Source organism: Lissotriton vulgaris, chromosome 5 (assembly GCF_964263255.1).
Source record: "Lissotriton vulgaris chromosome 5, aLisVul1.2, whole genome shotgun sequence".
Taxonomy (NCBI): domain Eukaryota; kingdom Metazoa; phylum Chordata; class Amphibia; order Caudata; family Salamandridae; genus Lissotriton; species Lissotriton vulgaris.
Window position 1 is genome coordinate 59,489,017 of NC_141693.1, and position 19,947 is coordinate 59,508,963.

General features: G+C 50.0%; 1 protein-coding gene across 1 annotated transcript in view; it reads right to left on the reverse strand.

Annotated features, from left to right (window-relative positions):
* Positions 1-19,947, reverse strand: part of LOC147710153 (E3 ubiquitin-protein ligase TRIM39-like) — a 95,302-nt gene that overhangs the window by 60,569 nt on the left and 14,786 nt on the right. The window contains exon 4 of the mRNA XM_086920840.1: positions 17,506-17,528. Coding sequence (XP_086776966.1) covers positions 17,506-17,528 — 23 coding nt within the window. The remainder of the gene's footprint in view (positions 1-17,505; positions 17,529-19,947) is intronic.

A 19,947-nucleotide genomic window follows, 5' to 3' on the forward strand; every position in this document is an offset into this window, starting at 1 on the left:
CGAGACCCTATCAAAAGCCTTCTCAGCATCTAAAAGGATCAATGCCATAGGGTCTCGTGAGGATGCCGTACCATCGAATAACGTGAGCACTCTTCTGACATGTTCCGCTGTTCCTCTCCCAGGGATAAATCCATGCTGCCATGGGGAAACAATCTTGCCAATTACTGCACCTAGCCTATTTGCCAGCATCTTGGAGTAAATTTTCACATCGCTGTTCATTAGGCTTATCGGCCTATACGACCCAGGATTGGTTGCAGGTTTATCTTTTTTCAGAAAGACAATCATAGTTGCCTCTCCCCATGACTCCGGAGGTATCGCACCCTCTTGTATATTTACAGCCAACTCATATAGTTCTTCTTCTATCTCTGGCAAAAATGTTTTGTAAAACTCCAAGGGTATAGAGTCCGGGCCTACTGCTTTGCCAGATGGTAAGTCATGAATTGCCCTCTGTATTTCTACTTTATTAAATGCCGTCTCCAATGTCCCTCTGTCCTCGGTCGTTAGTTTCTCTAATCTGACACTCCCAAGATAATTATATATATCTTCGCTAGATGCCATATAGTCAGCTTCATATAGCTTCTGATAGTAGTCTCGAAAGCTAGCACATATACTCTCGGGTGTTGTTGCGACACTTCCATTCTCAGATCTGATCTCAGATATATCCCCCTTTGTAGCAGCCTGCCTTGTTCGAACAGCTAGCGTTCGACCTATCTGCTCACTATACTCATATTGATCTTTCCTCCAAGCCAAATATTTCCCTGCTGCTTTAGACGCAAATAGTTCCCCAACCGCTGCCTTAGCCATAGCAAGCTCGTATGTTATTCTAACAATATCCTGATTCGCCCTAATTGCGCTACTGAGTTCATGTTCTAGTCTGGCAACTGTCCTTATTCTCGTTTCTACTTCCTCCCTCTCTACCTTATTCCGCCTAATCGAGTATCTGATTGTCTCCCCCCTTATACCTGCTTTTAGGGTGTCCCATACTACTGCAGGGGGAGCAGAACCTTTGTTTAGTACCAAAAAGTTTCTTATCCATTCTTTCATTAGAGCAGTGTATTCTGAGTCCTGTAACAAAGCTCTCTCAAAAGTCCAATTTGTCATCTTCTTTTGTTGGACAGCAGTTGTTATATCTAAGATAAGCGGGTTATGGTCGGACATTACCCGGGGTAGTATGCTAATCTTTGCGGTGGATGCTACTGCTGGTGATACCAGAAAATAGTCTAGCCTTGCTAAGACCTTGTGAGGGGCAGAGTAATATGTACTACCGGTCCCTAAATTATTTTGCAGTTCCCATATATCTACTAAACCATTGTCACACATTAATTGAATTAATGCTCTGTGACTTTTCTTCTTCCGACCAGAGAATTTCCCCGGATCATTCTTCCACAGGCCATTCAAATTCAAGTCTCCACAGACTATTAATGGCAGAGGCCAGTTGGCTATTTCTAGGTTAACAGAGTCCATAGCTTCAGGGTCGTCTACGGTGGGAGCATACAATGAACATAGTGTGAAATTAAAGCTTTGTGCCTGGCACTCCACCAAGACCCATCTACCATAGCGATCTGATTTTTGCCTATTTACTACCACACATCCATGCCTTGCTAAGATCGCTACCCCTCTTGTTCTTGTTCCTTGTGTCGTATATGATACTAATTGGTATCCCAGCTGTTCTAAGAGCCCCTTTTGAGAGGCCTCTATGTGTGTTTCTTGTAGACAGATCAGCTCAGCATGCAATGTTCTTAAATATTCCTTCATTGCTCTTCGTTTTTTTCCATCATTTAGTCCGCAGACATTCAACGAAACTATCCACATAGGCATTTCTTTTTCATTTTCACTCTTCCCCAATTAGTTTTTGTTAACCTGGCATCTTTAATTTCTTCTATAGCTTGATGTGATGGAGTTTTTTCCCCCCACTTTCCCCTCCCCGGCCCTCTCTTATTTCCCCCTGATCCCTCCCACATATTGCTCCTCCCCCCCACTACCAGTTCCCCTCCCTCGGTCCCCCTCCCTTCCCCCCTTACCATCCTATGAGGCTTGCTGGGTGCCCAAGTACCCAGGTGTGGGCGTCAGTGTGGGCAGAGTGCGCCTCGGTGCGTCCCGCGGGCAGGCCCTTTATACTTTGGTGGTGTCGAGTGGGTGGGGTACACAAATATTCATACCAAATTTCAGATGCATTTATTCCCCCCACCCCCCTTCCCCAACCCTTTCTGATTGCTCCCCATGTTTTTGTGTTCATGGACTGGTTGCTGATTTGCATTTATATTCCTGAGTTCCCTTTCTCGGTTACTGAGATTTCTCTTAGGTAAGCTTCGGCTTGAATTTCACTTGGGAAGGTTCTTGTTGATCCCTTGTATATTATTTTTAGCCGTGCTGGATTTTGTAGGTAGACTGTTGCTCCGACTTTTTCAAAGGGAGTGATTAATTGTCTCATTCTCCACCTTCTCTCAACAGTTGCGTGGGCGAAGTCTGGTCTGGTGAAGAACATAAAATCTTTATGTTTCCTCTGCTTTGTTGGCCTAGCCAGATCATAGAGCGCTTCTCTTAAAAGGAAATTCCCAAAGTAAACCAACATTGCTCGAGGATATTGACGTGATTTTTGTGCATGTTTGGATAGCGTCAAAGGAAATCGATGGGCGCGCTGGATTTCTCTGTCCATGTCCCAGGTACCAAGTTCCGGGAAGGCTGATTTCAACAGATTAATCATGGAGCCCCTGGGGTCATTCTCCTCAAAGCCTTCTGGTATTCCAAGGAACCTCAGATTGTTTCTCCTCGATCTATTTTCAGAATCTTCCACTTTCATCATGAGGTCCTTTATGATTCCATCGTGCTCATTCTCCTGTTTTTGCAGCTTGGTTACATCCATTTCCAAATTTTCTGCGCGTGCTTCCACTGATGCCATTCTGTCCGAGATCTCAGTGCAGATGTTGCTGACTTTTTTAATTGCCCCTTGTAGCTTCTCAATGGCAACGTGGTTCCTTTGGGTTTCCTTTTTAATGTCCTTATGAAAATTTTTTATGGAGCTCAGCACTTCACTCAACAGTGGCTCTCCTGGTGTTGCTGAGCTATGTCCATTTCCGGATTGTTTCTGACTTTTTCCTTCTGGCTCATCTAGGGTATCATCATGCTCATGCTCAGTTTCTCCTGGTAGCTTTGGAGTCGGGCTTTTTCGTATGGGTTTTGGTCTTGTTATGGCATATTCATTGTTACTGCCAGGATCCGTAGTCTCATCATTGAGTAGGTTAGCTCTTCTCCTTTTGTCTCTCGCCCTCTTTTTCTCCCGTTTTTTCTTTGAATTAGAGTTTTGACATGTTTCACTAAGTTTTCTGGTTTCATTAGGGTCTGGAATTTCAGAGGCCGTTGCTTCTAATATTTGTTCATCATCATTTGTTTCGCTTATTTCGCTTGTTTTGCTTGAGGTAGACATCCCTGTTTCATATATGTCTGAGTCCGAGTCTGTTTCGGAGAGTGCCATATTACCAGGCTGTGGATCTGGCTCAGGTGGGGATGTCTGCGCGCATAGTGAGGTGGAAGTTTGAGCTTGAGTTGTATTTTTCTCCTCCACGGTGATTTGCTCCACAGACGTGTTTGCTTCGACCCCTCTGATGCCGTTCTCAATGCCTGCTTGGTTGCTTTTTAGGTTTCGCCTAGCGGAAGCTGCGCTCTGCGCAGCTTTTCCGCGCAGGCGAAATCCTGTTGAGAACCGTAGGGTGCTTTGGTTCGGCCCTCGTCCTTGATTGGCTGGCTCCGTAAACGGAGCCTTGCCATTGGACGAGGGGCCTGTCCGTCAATGCCGGACCAGACACGGGGGCGTTCCCGACATTCTTTGGCTTTTGCCGACGTCACGCGATGCCGGGAACGCCCCCGTGTCTGGTCCGGCATTGCCGGCACCCGCCTTCCGTCGTCAGCGTCTCCCCTCCCCCTTTCCCGCCCCCTCCCGCTTGTTTCTTGTTGCCCGCCGCGTCTCTCCTCCCCCTTTCCCGCCCCCTCCCGCTTGTTTCTTGGTGTCCGCCCGCCGCGTCTCTCCTCCCCCTTTCCCGCCCCCTCCCGCTTGTTTCTTGGTGTCCGCCGCGTCTCTCCTCCCCCTTTCCCGCCCCCTCCCGCTTGTTTCTTGGTGTCCGCCGCGTCTCTCCTCCCCCTTTCCCGCCCCCTCCCGCTTCTTTCCTCATGGCCGCCTTCCTCCTTCCCCGCCCCCGGAGCCCGGACACAGACTGAGCGCGGCGGCTGCACTCCACCCGGACCCGGCTCCTGGCCGGCGGCTGCACTCCACCCGGACCCGTCCAGCAGGTAAGAACGGCACCCCGGGAGACTGCTAAGCTTATTACTCGAGCTAGAAAGTTGAAATGCTGCTTACGCTACTGTCAAAGGGTGTACAGAGGAAAAAAGTTGTTTTCATTCAGTTATCCCATTGGCCTATACAAAGTCAGCTTTCGCAAAAGTACGAAGGATGGGAGGGAGTTCGACATTCAATTCAATCAACGGGAAGGGATTATTAATACAATTCGTGACATGACTGGGGTCTAAGATTTTGATTGAGTGGAAAAATACGTAGTACAATTTTTGTTTAGGTCTCACTGTGGCTAAAAACAAAACCCATGGGGTATACGGCGTCGCAAGAAACCGGATAGAAAACAGGTCATGAGATGCCAAAGGCAGTTAAACGGGCTGAAACAAGGCGCTCACGTTCCCCGATATTTATTCTGAGAAAAATACATGTTGCTTGTGAAGGGCTATTACAGGACCGAGCACCTCCCATCGTGACTCAATGACCCGTCAACAAAGTGCTGAGTCACTCCTCTCAGCTGATCCGTGAACTAAGTGCTGAGTCACCCCTCTCAGGTGACCGTCAATAAAGTCCCGAGCCTTTCAGCATGACTCGTGAAAAGTTTCATAATAGACCTAGGGACACTGTGTTAGGCAGAAAATGGCAGAGGCAAGCCAGGAAAAACTGGCACCGGAGCGGAAAAGACAGCCTGCCCGATTACAAAACACATACAAAATGTGACTGGTGAGCGAGGTTCACATTTCGGGCCAATAGGTGGGAGTGTGAAGCTATGGTACAATCGACTCTAAGCACAGGTATCCGCAGGTGAAGCCAAATCTCGTCCAGCCATGAGGCCATTGCTGATCTGTGAAATTTTAGGTCGGCCTCACAAAATATTGCAAGGAGACGAATTATTTTGGGTCATGCCACGGATGGAAGCATAGGGAAGAACGGTAACGCTCTAGTTTGTAGACTGAGAAGAGAATGTGGCAGATTAGATGACTGTATACATGTAATAGCAACAGTAAGTGTTACATGCTGTCATGGTCAAGGGTGAAGGAGTAACAGCAACAGGGCGCGGTGATGCCTTTAGGATGAATAATGAAGTGTGTTGTGACTTGAATTCTCAATGCATTCTTTCCCTTGGTTACCTGTTCCCTGCTGTTCTGCCAGTATGATTGTGTTGTGTGTGGAATGTTGGAATGCTTGATGAGGTAGTGGAATGCTGGGGTGCCTGGTGTTGTTGAGAGAGAGACAGAGTGTGTGGGCTGAGCGACAAGGATTGCTCCTGTTGCTCCCCCTTTCCCGCCCCCTCCCGCTTGTTTCTTGGTGTCCGCCGCGTCTCTCCTCCCCCTTTCCCGCCCCCTCCCGCTTCTTTCCTCATGGCCGCCTTCCTCCTTCCCCGCCCCCGGAGCCCGGACACAGACTGAGCGCGGCGGCTGCACTCCACCCGGACCCGGCTCCTGGCCGGCGGCTGCACTCCACCCGGACCCGTCCAGCAGGTAAGAACGGCACCCCGGGAGACTGCTAAGCTTATTACTCGAGCTAGAAAAAATGTTGGCGTCAGTTTGCGCTCCAGCATTACGATAAGATATCCGACCTGCCAGAGTGATCGACCACGTCTGAGATCGACCCCACATCCCCCCATTAGAAAAACACTCTCAGACTCCTTCCAGCTCGCATCGCCCCTCCCCCACACACTTATCCCTCAGAGGTGCACGGGATTATCTCTGTGCCCCCTTCCTCCTAACCCCTCTGTCGATGTGCAGTCAAGAGAAAGAACCCCCCCTATGAGGAATCACAGGCCCCGTGACCTTTAACCCCTCCTACAACACAAGCCTGCCTATCATGCACCCCCTCCCCTACCTCACAAGGGGATGTCATTACCTGGCCCGAAGCCCCTCCAAGCTTGCGTTACCTGGGCCCACCCCCTCCATATCCGATTCCACAGACCCCGAGGCCATCACTGTCGGCCTTTACCACCGCCCCCCTCCTCATGAATGATGCCTCCACCGATCACTCTTCTGCCCCCTCCCCCGTCACCTGTCCCCTTCAATTTACCCCTCTCTGCGCCCGAGATCACCCTTCCAATGAGTGCATCATTACTCGCTGCAGAGCATCAATTACAAAGGCGAGCCCGCATCACCCATCGGGATGCAGGAGCGCTGAATGGAAAAACAGCCCACCTCGTGTCCACCCTGCTGTGCCAATATGGAAGCCCCGGGGGGGGAAGCCGTAGTGTAACCCCCTCCACCTCTGGGACAAGCAGGGGAGGGGGTCGTGCTTGGCGGGGAGCTGCAGCTTCATTGACTTATAGAGACTTTGGGCTTTGCACCGACCCAAAGCAAGCAGATGAATTCCTGCCGACGAACGCCGCAGCAATTGCGCTTACCGCCCGAGCATCCTAACTGCGCAAATATTGGTGTCCCGCCCGGGGGTTTCTTCAGCCGGCCGGCCAATCCCAGCGCGGCCGGCCGGAAGTGCCCGCCCCCCCCGCCGCCCAGCGCGAGAAGAGGAACCACGGCGAGCGCTGAAAGTCTGCGCTGCTCCCGGCCGGCAGCTCGGGGACGCTCTCAGGCCTTCGCACCGGACACACACCTCTTCTTCGCAGCGCTACGGTGCCTCCGGGTGCCCGGGGGCAGCGGAGCTCCGGCGGGGGGTACTCACCAGCCGTCCACCTTACCAGAGGGCCGAGAGGAGAGCGGCAGCACCGGAGGCAGCCTCGTAGGAGCGGAGTGAGGCCAGCCCGAGTGTCACTTCCCCCAGTGAGGCTGCCGGGACAGCTGCATTGATACAGCCCGACTAAAAATAACCCCGAATGTCAGCGAGGGAGGGCAACTCCTGCGCCCGGCTCCCTGCCCCGCTCCCCAACCCCCCACGCGAGCTGTGGGAGCGCCGCCGACCGAGCTGCAGACTGCAGTGCTGCCGGCGGTGGCTGATCACGGTGAGTTATCTCGGTGGGTCAGTGCGTCTGCTGCAGGTGTGCGTGTGTGTGAGTCTGGGACAAGAGGACACAGAGGAAATAGCCGACCCGAGGGTCACAGGTTGAGATCCTTGCGGGTCAAGTCTGCGTTCCATCCTCTCGAGGGAACTACATCCAGCGTTAATCTATCTCACTACAGCGCTTAGAAGGGCTTCTAAGAGACATGCAATCATTGATGCTTGTGTGACTGTGAGATTAATACAGCCTAGTGAATTGATCACAATCTTTAAGTCTCTGGGGCAGATACAAATATGCTGATACCCATTCAACACACTGAAAACGTGTTGTTCTGTAGCAATGGCGCAAGCCATTCTTCCTACTGCCCTTTTATGATGTTACGCCTTTTTGTAAATCGCTGTTTTTGCCAAGTTTGTTTAATGTGTGTATTAAACGAATTGCCCTTTGGTCCCTTAAACATAGTTGGACTTCGCTTTCCATAATATTGTTGCGTGTGTTTGGGGCTCTTTGCGCGTGTGTGGGGCTCTTTGCGTGTGTGTGTGGGGGGGGCTCTTGCGTGTGTGTGGGGGCTCTTGCGTATGTGTGTGAGGGGCTCTTGCGTGTGTGTGTGGGGGGCTCTTGCGTGTGTGTGTGGGGGGCTCTTGCGTGTGTGTGTGTGGGGGGCTCTTGTGTGGTGTGTGTGGGGGGCTCTTGTGTGGTGTGTGTGGGGGGCTCTTGTGTGGTGTGTGTGGGGGGCTCTTGTGTGGTGTGTGTGGGGGGCTCTTGTGTGTGTGTGTGGGGGGCTCTTGTGTGGTGTGTGTGGGGGGCTCTTGTGTGGGTGTGTGTATTGGCATTGTAAATGAGAATGCCATTTATTTATCTGTTTTCAAAACCAACACATAAATAAAAAGTTTGCCATTTAGAATGCCAATGGCTCAAACTTTTCCGAAGGCGAAACCATTGCATTGTAAATGCTTGTTTGTTTTGTAGCTTCAGTAGGCTCACTTGGTCCCTCCTTGGCTACTGGGATGAAGATATTAGATATCCGAGGCTGAGAGGAGGTAGGGGGCCCAGTATTTTTAGCGGCAGCTTTCAAGTTTTTTATTGTTTGCAGTCTTTGAAGCCATTAATTCCAAATTAGCTTTGTCCGCTATATCGTTTTCCTTCTCTTTGTCTTTCTCTTTGTCGTTCTCTTTCTGTTTTTGTTTCGCTTTTTCCTTGTCCTTTTCAGTGTTTTTGCTTTTATTTTTAATTTTGCTTTTATCGGTCTCTTCAGGTGTAGCTTTCTCCACAATATTCTCCTTGGCCTTAAATCCTCTAGTTTCAGGCCGTCTTTGTGTGTCCTTGTGTTCCTGTGGGATATGGCTTTTCATACTCTGTGTAGTTTTTTGTTCTTCCTTGTTCCCTAGGTTTCCCGGACTCTCTTTACTTTCTACCTCTCTGTCTGGATCTTCAAGATTTTGCGCCTGTGTCTGTACTTCTTGCATATTTCGGGTTGCTGAAGCTCCCTCCTCTTCTCTTTCCCCTCTTTCTAGATTAGGCAGTGATGAGTTTTGTGCCGCTGTTCCATTATTTTCAGCCATATCCTTTATCTGCGGTTGCTCAGGTGTTGACGTCCGAAGCTGATCTTGTGCCTGATTTTGACCTTTTGTTTTTTCGAGGGGGATCGACACCCCTCTTTTATTTGATTTTTTATTTATTAGAGATTTTAGAACAGCCCAGGCTTTTTTTTTAGGCACTGTAAAGGATCTGCTGTGGGTTTTGAGGTAGCTTGGGGTTTGAGACCCTGTAGAATTGCAGGTTTGCTCGGTTATGTGGATTTTAATTCGCAGCTCAATTTTGATCACAGGTTTAGAGGAAGTATCTGTGTTATCTAAACCTAACAGTGCGCCGACCCCCCTCAACCCCACAGCTTGCACTGCTTGCACCACCGTTCCTGTAGCTGTAGCTGTAGCTGGGCAGCACTTGCACTCCGGTTCCTGCTGCTGTACTTGCTGTGGCTGCTGTAGTTGCACTTCTTTCATTTAATCTTTTAGTCTTTTATTCCTTTTATTCCTTTTATTCCTTTTACATTGTCACATTGTCACTTTATTTCTTTCACTTTCACCACCCTTTACCTCTCTTTGCCTCTCTTTGCCTTTACATTCCTAATTCCCTCTCTTTAGTTTATCCTTTCCTCTCCTGCGGGGCTATTAGCTGTTGCTGGTTGTCTGCTATATGCTATATACTAGAGCTTCAGCGTCTCCCTGACAACACAGCACAGCACGCAGCACGCAGCACGCAGCCTGAAGCACACGCAGTTTAAAAGCGTGGCTTACAAGTTTGCAGATGACATCAAATGCTGAGCGGGGAAGGAGGTAACTTTGATAAGGGAGAATGAGGGGGTGTGTGCAGCAGCCGGAGATAAGAACAAAGGCAAAAACCAAGGTGAGCAGTAAACAGTGATCGGGAAAAGCAGCGAGGAAAAAAAACCCGGTGTTTAAGCTGTTTAAGCTCCTGGATTGCTAGATTGCTAGACACTGACACTGACACCTTAATTTAGCTTCAGTTCCGCTCTGTCCCTCAGACCCCCGTTTTCGATTTGCGCATCATCCAGCACCCTTCACCCTTCACTTCCCTTTTTTTTCATGCGCTTTAAATTTCTAATTGATATTCAAATCGGATTGGTTACAGTCCAGTCCAGATAAAGTGCGAGTACGAGTCTCTGAAAGAAAAGGGGGGGTGAGGGGGAGCAGGGTGAAGCAGGGGGAAAAGCAGCCAGTGTCACTTGCTTGGTAGCAGTTTGGTTCAATACTCACGATTCCTAGTGTGCCAAAGGCGTGCTCAGAGGGATGTATTCGCAAAGAATGTTGGAGGAATGTCTAAATCGGTAATTGCACAAACTGCTTGTGCTCTCCGCTCTTTGTGGCTTTAGTGGCCTCCCTGCCGCTTTTCTCTTCTCTTCGAAAGAAACAACCACCAATCCAACTCATTATTCACTTCCCTTTTCTTCTCCTACCGAATTTCCAGCTTCTAGGGTTTTTTTCCCCTTCTCCTCCTGAAGCTCTCAGTTCATTTTTTCCATTGCTCGACTTTACTGCGTTTTTCCCTCCAGTTTGAGTTAAATTCAGTTCAGCTCAGCTCAGCTCCACGATTCCTGCTATTTTTTAGTGTAGCTTATGCCCTTCTCCTTTCTGCTTTAGCAATCACATGGGGAGATCGTAGCAAGATAAGAAAGGACCAGACCCACGGAGCGCTGCTGGTGCGTCCTCTCACTCTGGCGCCATCAGACCATTTCAATCAAAAGGGGTCTGTGCCTGACAGACAGCTGTATGGATTATCCCATCGCATTATCGCTGCAAGTGATACGGGTGAGGCATTTAATCTCATGTTTACACAATTGTAAGAATTGATGCTGCTAAAGCATTTGATAGGGTTATTTGGGTCTATCTTTGAGAGGTATTGCAGAATTTTGGTTGTAGCAGTAAAGTTACTGGAGTTGTACAAAATGTTATATAAGGTGCCGGCAGCTAATTTACAGCTTCTTTTCAGGTATCCACGGGAACTAGGCAGGGGTGTAATTTGTTGCCAATTCTGCTCTGTGTATATATTGAGCCCTATCCCAGATGATCAGCGGGATAAGACCATTCTTCCCTTTGAAGCTGCAGGGTTACCAACCAAAATAGCACTGTATGCGGATAACATAGTTCTGTATACATCGAACCCAGAGCTCTCTGTTCCACAGCTTGAGATGCATGCCGGAGATTTTGGGGGTCTTTCAGGGTATTTAATCTATAAGGGGAAGACAGAGATTATGACATGGGCTAAAAAGAAGCTAGGGCTTCAAACTGGAACCCAGATTAGGTATCTAGGAATCAAGGTAACTCAGAGTTTGGAGGAAATACCGGACGTAACCCTAACTAAGGGATGCCATTGTTAATATGGAAAAAATTTATGATGATGTGAGAAACAATACATTCATTTATGCCAACAAAACTACGTCCTTTTTAACGAATTTGCCCATTGTGAACTCCACATCAACCCGACTCACAAATATATAGTCAGGCAAGCACTGAGACCCAGGCCTGAGGTTATTGATTCACAGGTCACAGGTGGGATGGCACGTACCCGGCAGACAAATGCATTGAGAGGAAACTGTAGATCAATCCCACAGATAGGCGCAGCAACACTACAAGGGGCAAGGGAGATTGGCCCCAGTTAAGCACGAATGGCCGGAGATTGGCCCCAGGAAAACACGAATGGCTGGAGGCGGTACGCGTGCTCCTAAAACACCATGAATTCAGATGCCACATTAGTTAGAAACATATAGCCAATCAGAACACAGCAATCAGGTGCTCCTCATGCCAGACATCTGGACACGTTACCCACTGGCCGCATTGCGTCCATGCAAGGTCGAGGCCCACCTGTACTATCCATTAAAACTAATTTATGACTTTAGAGGCAGCAACTTATATTCCTCACCATACAAGGATCGGCAGAAACATTTTTCTGCCAATAATGAACTTTCTATAAGACTGCTACAGATTGATTGAAATTTGACCCTGTGCCTGTAACTATTCTTCCGGCCGCTATGTTTAATCAAACTAAATGTTCCTATTTTGCCGAACGCCTCTGGTCTCTTGTTTCTCAAAGATCTTTCATGTTCCAACAACACCATTGTTGGACAGGCCACATGAAGGGCCGCTCCCCCCTCGGCCCGACCAGGCCCGAGCCCGGTCACACAAGTGCCACACACCACCACTGCTCGTCTTCCGGCCCCTCCGGGACCCCGGTCCCTGAACATATCGACCTCGTGGGCCCGACCCACTACTGGCCCGCGCGCCCAGCCTGGGCGCCATCTTGGACACTCCACCACGAGGCCGCCTGGCCCCCGATCGACCTCAACCCTGGGCCTAGCCAGGCCGCAGACATCCCGGCACCACCATCCACCCAGGAGGTGAGCGAGCTACTTGGCAAGTCAATGGGAGAAAGAGGCGTCGATGGCTCTCCCCCGCCAGGTGCCGCTCGCCCATCGCCTCCCCGGGCGCTGGCTCCACCCCCCTGCTGGGTGTCTGGACTCCCTCATCCCGGACCTCCCGACCTCCAAGTGCGAGGGTCCGGACATCAAAGGGCACCAGCCCTATAACTGGGGCAGCTCCAGAGCAGGAAGGCAGTTGTATCCTGGAGTCGAGAGACGCAGAGAAGAACTCATCCTTGATGGACTACTGGCGCTGCCGTAGCTCTGCCTTGCGCATCATCGTCCTGCCTGCTGGCGCTGCCGCAACCTTCATAACCTTCGTAAACCTTCATCGTCGTCGGGACCTGCTGGCGTGGCCGCGGACCGTTTGTAACTACCATCTTCACCGGGACCTGCTGGCTCCGCCGCGGACCGTCGCTTCCTTCGTCCATCTCGGGACCTGCCTGGCTCCGCCGCGGCCCGATCATCTAGAACGCCGAGCTCGAGGATTGAGAGCTATTCCCATCTTTTGGTAACAAGACTGTCCCGCTACCCTTTTCCCAAACCAGAGACCAGAACCGAGGGGACCCCTGAGTCCAGACCTCCTTGTACCATTCATCGTACTTAAAGAATTGCCTATAAAGTATCGTTGAACTTTATCCTTGTGTGGTGTCCGTCTGTGGGGGGGAAGTTACTTGTCTGTACGATCGTCGGAGACGGCTCTCCTCGGAGACCTCTCCCCTTATCCTCGGCCGACCCTCCCGGTCCGTCTAACAACCATGATATAGATGCTTTCCTTCAAAGGTGGGGAAATCTGCCCCCGGTATCTATGGGAGGGTGAACATCATTAAGATGCTGGTTCTTCCTAAGGTGGTCGTCTTGTTTAACACTAAACCACTTCCTTTCCCCATAAAGCTTTTGCAGATATCGCAGGGGAGGGTCGGAAGCTTCATATGGGCATCCAGGGGAGCCAGGATCTCATGAAACAAGATCTGGAAGAGACTGAAGCGAGGGGGGGTGGCTCTGCCGGATTTTCAAGCCTTTTGTTATGCTTTCCAGTTCAAGAATTCCCGGCTCTTGGCTGGAGAGCTAGATAATTCTTACATGGGTCAATTTTATAGAGCTATGTTGAAGCATTTAGGCCTGAATATGAATATTTTGTTTAAGCAACTCATCTTCAGGCAAAAGTTGAAGAGGAGCTATGAAGGCTGGAAGAGGCTGTCATAATTGAGCGAGATTATGGGCCACTCCTTGGGTTTTCTCAACTATTGTCACCAGGAAGCCCAAACAGCCAGGAGAGGTGTGGCCATGCACCTCCTAAATCAGGCATGCCAAAGAGAACAACATATCACGCCTACAAAGGATGGACTAATAAATGAGATCAAAGGAGCTAGCTTGCTTGTTCTCCAAAACAGATCTTAAGTCAGGGTATCGCCTGCTGATGCTCGACCCCACTTTTAGATATATCACGACCTTCTCCACAAACCTGGGTCTGAGACTATACACAAGATTAAACTTTGGAATCTCCAGTGTCGCTGATGTTTTTGAGAACACCATCCAAGAAGTTATATACGAACTGACTGGAATAATTAACATCTGTGATAACATCTTGGTGTAGGCACACAATGTGACAGTCATTATTGAGTCCAAAAAGTCCTACAGGGCCTTCAAGTGGCCTCAGGCTGAACCCTGCAAGTGTGACTTTCTAAAGCAACACATCAGTTTCTTCAAACAGGAAATGGTGACTCTGAATCCCAACAAAGTCAAGAAATCTGAACTCCCACCAACTTTCATGACAGGAGTAAGGCGTTTCCTAGGCATGTTGACATACTGTGGTAAGTTCACAAGGAACTTGACGGCCTTTACGGATCTAACCCAGGCACTTACAAAGACTGGTGTCAAGCAATGGTCATAGAGGGTAGATAGTCTTTCAACAGACCAAGGATGGACACCGCCGTATCTGCTGCTCCCTCACCCGCTTCTCCAGGCCCCGGACTCCTGCCTCACGACTCTCCCAGCTCCACTCGGGAGCCAGAGCCCCATCAGCCTCAGGGAACTAAAGTTCCCAGCAGCCTCCGGGAGGTGGGCCTGGGCCTGGCCCGTTTTCGCACCTCTGCAGCAGATTAATTCCTTCTGCGTCTTCCGCCTCGTAGGAGCTGTGCGATCAGTGCCCGAGCAAAGCATAGGCAAAGGGTGAGCCCATCCATGCCCATCAGAAACAGGAGGAGGCTGGGCCACCCCTCTTATGCCCACAGTTTCAGTTACAGTGCTCTGTGGCCTTGTCTCCCCTGACACCGTGCCCGACGCTCTTCCCTCAGCCCAACCTGCACCAGACTCCCAGTAGTTACTGTCCAGCTGCGCCCCTCTTGACCCTGGTAGCCTGGGCCGGCTGCACTTGACCTTGCAGTCTGGCTTCTTCCCCATCCCTTTCTCCCTGCCTGCCCGACCGATCCCTTGCCCCCAGGCTCTGCTGGGACCTCCCTTCTGCTGCCTGCAGCCCTGCGGCTCCCTACACCTCGCCTCCTGCGTTGCTCCCTGTCGTGCCTGCTATCTTCCCCTATGGGCACAATTGGCACCCTCCACCAGTAATCCAGTCCTCTGGCATAGAGACCACAGCGCACCCACGTGGCAGACGCGCAGAGTGGGTATGCCGTGCATGGACCTCGCTCTGCACTAGGTCTCCACCCACCATGGACTGCCTGTGCTTCACATCAAACGCACTTAGAGCCCTGGACTCCGGATGGCAGTACAACTGCTGCGCCCAGGCCTCACCCTGGACCACCGATGGCCCTTTCTCCTGCCAGAACTGCCGATTTACCTGCATCAGAAGAGAAACAACTGACACCACGTTCATCAGCCACAACAAGTCACTCACACTCAACAGCAGGGCCGTGGCCAATCCCTTCAGAGAGATCAACTGCCTGCTGAACAACGCACGCTCTCTTGGAAAAGACCCCACAGAAACCTGGAAAACCATCACCACCCCAGACCCCGTCTTCATCACTGAGACCTGGCTGAACCCCGCATCAGCACCCAGTATTGCCACAGCCATACCAGACGGATGCAAGATCACGCAGCGAGACCGGACCAATAGAAACAGCAGCGGCACAGCCATAATGCACAAAGAGACTCTCAAATGTGCAACCACCACAGACAACACCACCCCCTTCATGGAGCACCTCAACTTCCAACTCCAAACGAACAGCAAACCCACGATCGGAGAAACCCTCGCCTACAGACCCCCGGGACTCTGCCCTCCCTTCTGCAACCCCATCTCCGACTTCATCGTTCCTATCACCATTGAGGTGAAACTATCTTCTTAGGAGACCTCAACTTTCACCTTGAAAACATTGATGACACCAACACGGCTGACATCCTAGAAAGTATGGCCAACCTCAAACTTGAGCAATTAGTCACCAACCACACTCACATCGCAGGAGACACGCTTGACCCTATCTTTACACCCACACTGAACAGCTCACCTGGACCGACCACCACTGCGTCCACTTCATCTTCTCAGAGCCGCTCAAAACCACCGCCTCCACTGCCAGCGAAACATGTTGCAGCTGGTCCAAAGCATCAGAACAACGCTGGATCAACACCCTCAACTTTCACCTACCCGCCTCCACAAGGACACGGAACAAGCAGTGGACAACTTCACGAACTGGATCACAGCAAGCGCCCTGAGGAATCCTACCAACCCCAACAAACTAACACAACACCCCCAGGAGCTGAACTAGTACACGTTATGGAGCTGCCCCCGAATAGGAGTGCACTGGAATACGATAACCAGGATATTACACACATGCACAGGTCGAGCACTACCTTTTGAATGGTCCATATACCTCCTGTATCAATTCAGGAGGACGCCTGCCACCAAAGTAGTGTCTAGGTTCGTAGACTTTGGGATAATAGTAGCTAAAAGGCTCGTAACTAGACGGTGGAAAGTGGTGGACCCACCACATGTACGGGCATGGAGTCACTCATTGTTCGCATGGCCAAGTCCGAAAGCATCTACATCAAGCATGAAGAAACGTTAGGACTGTGTCGAGAACCCATAGCAGCATGTTGGGACAACCTCTTAAATGAGCTGCAACAGATAGAGGGCGGTGACCCTGAGGATTCGCCTGGTTGAGACGTGGGCGAATAGATGTAGCGAACCATACACTAACCATACACGCTAACGGGCGTACCAGGATATTCCATGGGTGTACGCAGACCACTTAAGAATGTGAATAAGCATGGACACTACGCAAAGAAAACGTTGAGTAACACAGCAGCAAGGAAACATTACAAAAACATGCCCGAAGATGGAGAGATAAGTTACTACGGGCAGGTCGTTGTTTTGGTTGTTCTGGTTTATTCGGGATTCATCTGTTCATAAGCCCAATGTGTCAGAACTGGAAGGACTCTTGCAGGGCACAGAAATGGAATGGAGACACTCCACAGGAAATTAAGATGTGGGGGCAGTCTCTGCAGGTGAGGGAAGGTGGCTGAGAGGGCTAGGGTCAGCCTCCCTCCCCTCATCCCACAGGAATGGAGACGTGTGGAGTGACATCCTCGCCAATGGTGTGCCCATGGTGCAATAGTTGTAAACAATTGTCTCTTTATCTTATTTCAGAAATGAAAAATGACAATGATCTGATGCCCCCGAACCACACCTCATGTTTTTAATGAAATACGACAGGACGCTGAGCCGCTGATGTTTATTGTTTGAATCTGTATTGTTACCAAAAATGATACATAAAGACCGTAAAAGAAAAGATTGAAATGAGGCTTTTGAAGACACACAAGGAAGTCTCGGAGGACTTGAAGAAGGATTTGGTGCCTGGAATGAGTGGTCAGTGACCTGGGCAGAGGTTTGAACCTGGCTTTAATTACATTTCAATGCGGTTTGGAAGCACAGAAGGGATGTTTTGAAGACTGGCATCGTAGTTAGGAAATTTAGAATTAGTTTTTCCACAACTCTTAATTGAGGAAACCAGAGGGGAAGTTTCCAGAATGTGCATTAGTTTTCTGTGTGTACAGGGAACTCTTCTGAGGACTTCAGGTAGGTTTTATAGATAAAAATATGTTTTGTGAGGACAGCAGCTAATTTCTGTAGCAATTATTTCAAGACTCAAAGGAGTTTTCTGATGACTCACAGGGATTTAGGAACATTTAAGAGCAGTTCCTGATGATACAAGGGAGTTTCCAGAGGACTTAAGTTTTCAGAGGAATCAAAGGTATTTTCTGAGGACTTAAAAGTTTTTTTGAGGATACAAAGTGATTTCATGAGGATCTGAAAGCTTCCTAGCACTTTGTGTTAGGTTAGTAGTGGCAGTTACACACTGCAGCAGAGAGACCTGCTCATTACACACCGAGAGGAGGATAATAAACCAGCCTTACCTGCTCAGGGTGCTTCTGACATCCTGCAAAACAGAGAAACAATCAAAGTAAAATCAGTGTCCAGAGAAGAAGTTAAAGTTATGGCAGTATTTTTAGGAGTGACAAACTTCGATCTATCTATGATTAGAAAACAGTGGCTGGGGCCACGTAACACGGCACATTCTGTGGCATCGCATGACCAAGCACAGAATGTGACATTCAGAATGACGTCAAATCACATAGCAGAAACTGATATTCTGAATGGTAATGACACAGCACAGAGTCATTCTGAATAGATTCACAAAACACAGCACATTCTGATATTCTAGTGTCTCTTTGGTGTGCTGCAACGCCAGGATTACTGCGGAGCGGGATCGTGAGATAAGGGCGTGTTGAGTGTAATTCGTCGGGGTCCGGTTCGAGGGCGACGTAGGCATACTGAGGGTGCTAAGCGTCGGGGGCGGTGTGCCGAATACGCTTCCACCCCCCTCCTGAGACCCATGGTGTTTATTCCCAACACCAACTAAGTGCAGAAACGATAAGTAGAAGCCTCCTAAACCAGGAGTAATTAGGAATATTTTATTCATTCCTAATTTTTTGCACTTTTTTCACTTAATTTCTTATTTTCACTCTCACGCCCCTAGGAAAGGGTGGGCCTTAGCGTGCCCATACCGCCAGGGTTTTACCACACACAGTCCTGATGAATTGCCGGGTAAATTAACACCGTTTCGATGGCAAGAAACATGTCGACTCACTCTTAGGAACCCCCACTCAATTATAGTGGACTGTTTCCTCACATGTTTTAGATCCTGAGTCTTTAGTGGTCACTTAATAAAGTTTCTGATACACTACTGACTATTTTAAATACCCCCAACACTCACTAAATCCCAATTACACTCAACACGCCCTTATCTCACGATCCCGCTCCGCAGTAATCCTGGCGTTGCAGCACACCAAAGAGACAGTAGGTCTCTTTGGTGGAGCCCAATGATGAAGCATGTCATCACCAGGTGGTGAGTGAGGGCTTTCTTCAACAACTCAGTGTGGGTGTGTTTGTGCTCCCTAGAACGGCCTAGCCTGTCTGATAGACACTCTTTTTTTGATTTTTGATTACTGACCGGGGAACAAGAGTGTCTGCTTACTCTCCCTACCTCTCTCCTTGTTATTCATACTTGAAGAATCCCCTGCAGGAGGAGGTATGTGCAGAAGGGATAGAAGAGTGCCGAGAAGGAGGTACAAGAAGAAGGGGCACTAGAAGAGTGCCCTGCAGGAGGAGGGACAAGAGGAAGGGGTACTAGAAGAGTGCCCTGTAAGAGGAGGTACGAACAGGAGGGGTTCTAGAAGAGGTCCCTGCAGGAGGAGGTACAAGCAGAAGGAGTACTAGAAGAGTACCCTGCAGGTGGATGTACAAGGAAGGGGTACTAGAAGAGTGCCCCGCAGGAGGAGGTACAAGGAAGGGGTACTAGAAGAGTGCCCCGCAGGAGGAGGTACAAGGAAGGGGTACTAGAAGAGTGCCCCGCAGGAGGAGGTACGAGCAGAAGGAGTACTAGAAGAGTGCCCCGCAGGAGGAGGTACAAGGGGGGGGTACTAGGAGAATCCCCTGCAGGAGGAGGTACGAGCTGAAGGAGTACTAGAAGAGTGCCCTGCAGGAGGATGTACAAGGAAGGGGTACTAGAAGAGTGCCCCGCAGGAGGAGGTACAAGGGGGGGGTACTAGGAGAATCCCCTGCAGGAGGAGGTACTAGCAGAAGGGATAGAAGAGTGCCGAGAAGGAGGTACAAGAAGAAGGGGCACAAGAAGAGTGTCCTGCAGGAGGAGGGACAAGAAGAAGGGGTAATAGAAGAGTGCCCCGCGGGAGGAGGTACAAGGAAGGGGTACTAGAAGAGTGCCCCGCAGGAGGAGGTACAAACAGGAGGGGTTCTAGAAGAGGTCCCTGCAGGAGGAGGTACGAGCAGAAGGGGTACTAGAAGAGTGCCCTGCAAGAGGAGGTACGAGCAGAAGGGGTACTAGAAGAGTGCCCCGCAGGAGGAGGTACGAGCAGAAGGGGTACTAGAAGAGTGCCCCGCAGGAGGAGGTACAAACAGGAGGGGTTCTAGAAGAGGTCCCTGCAGGAGGAGGTACAAGCAGAAGGAGTACTAGAAGAGAACCCTGCAGGTGGATGTACAAGGAAGGGGTACTAGAAGAGTGCCCTGCCTGCTGGAGGAGGTACAAGGGGGGGGGGGTTACAAGGGTGCCCTTCTAGAGGAGGTACAAGAAGATGGAGTACTAGAAGAATCGCCTGCAGGAGGAGATACAAGGAGATGGGGTCCTAGAAGGGTGCCCTGCAGGAGGAGGTACATAGTAGGGACACTAGAAGAATCGCCTGCAGGAGGAGGTACAAGAAGATGGGGTCCTAGAAGAATCGCCTGCAGGAGGAGGTACGAGCAGAAGGGGTACTAGAAGAGAGCCCCACAGGATGAGGTAC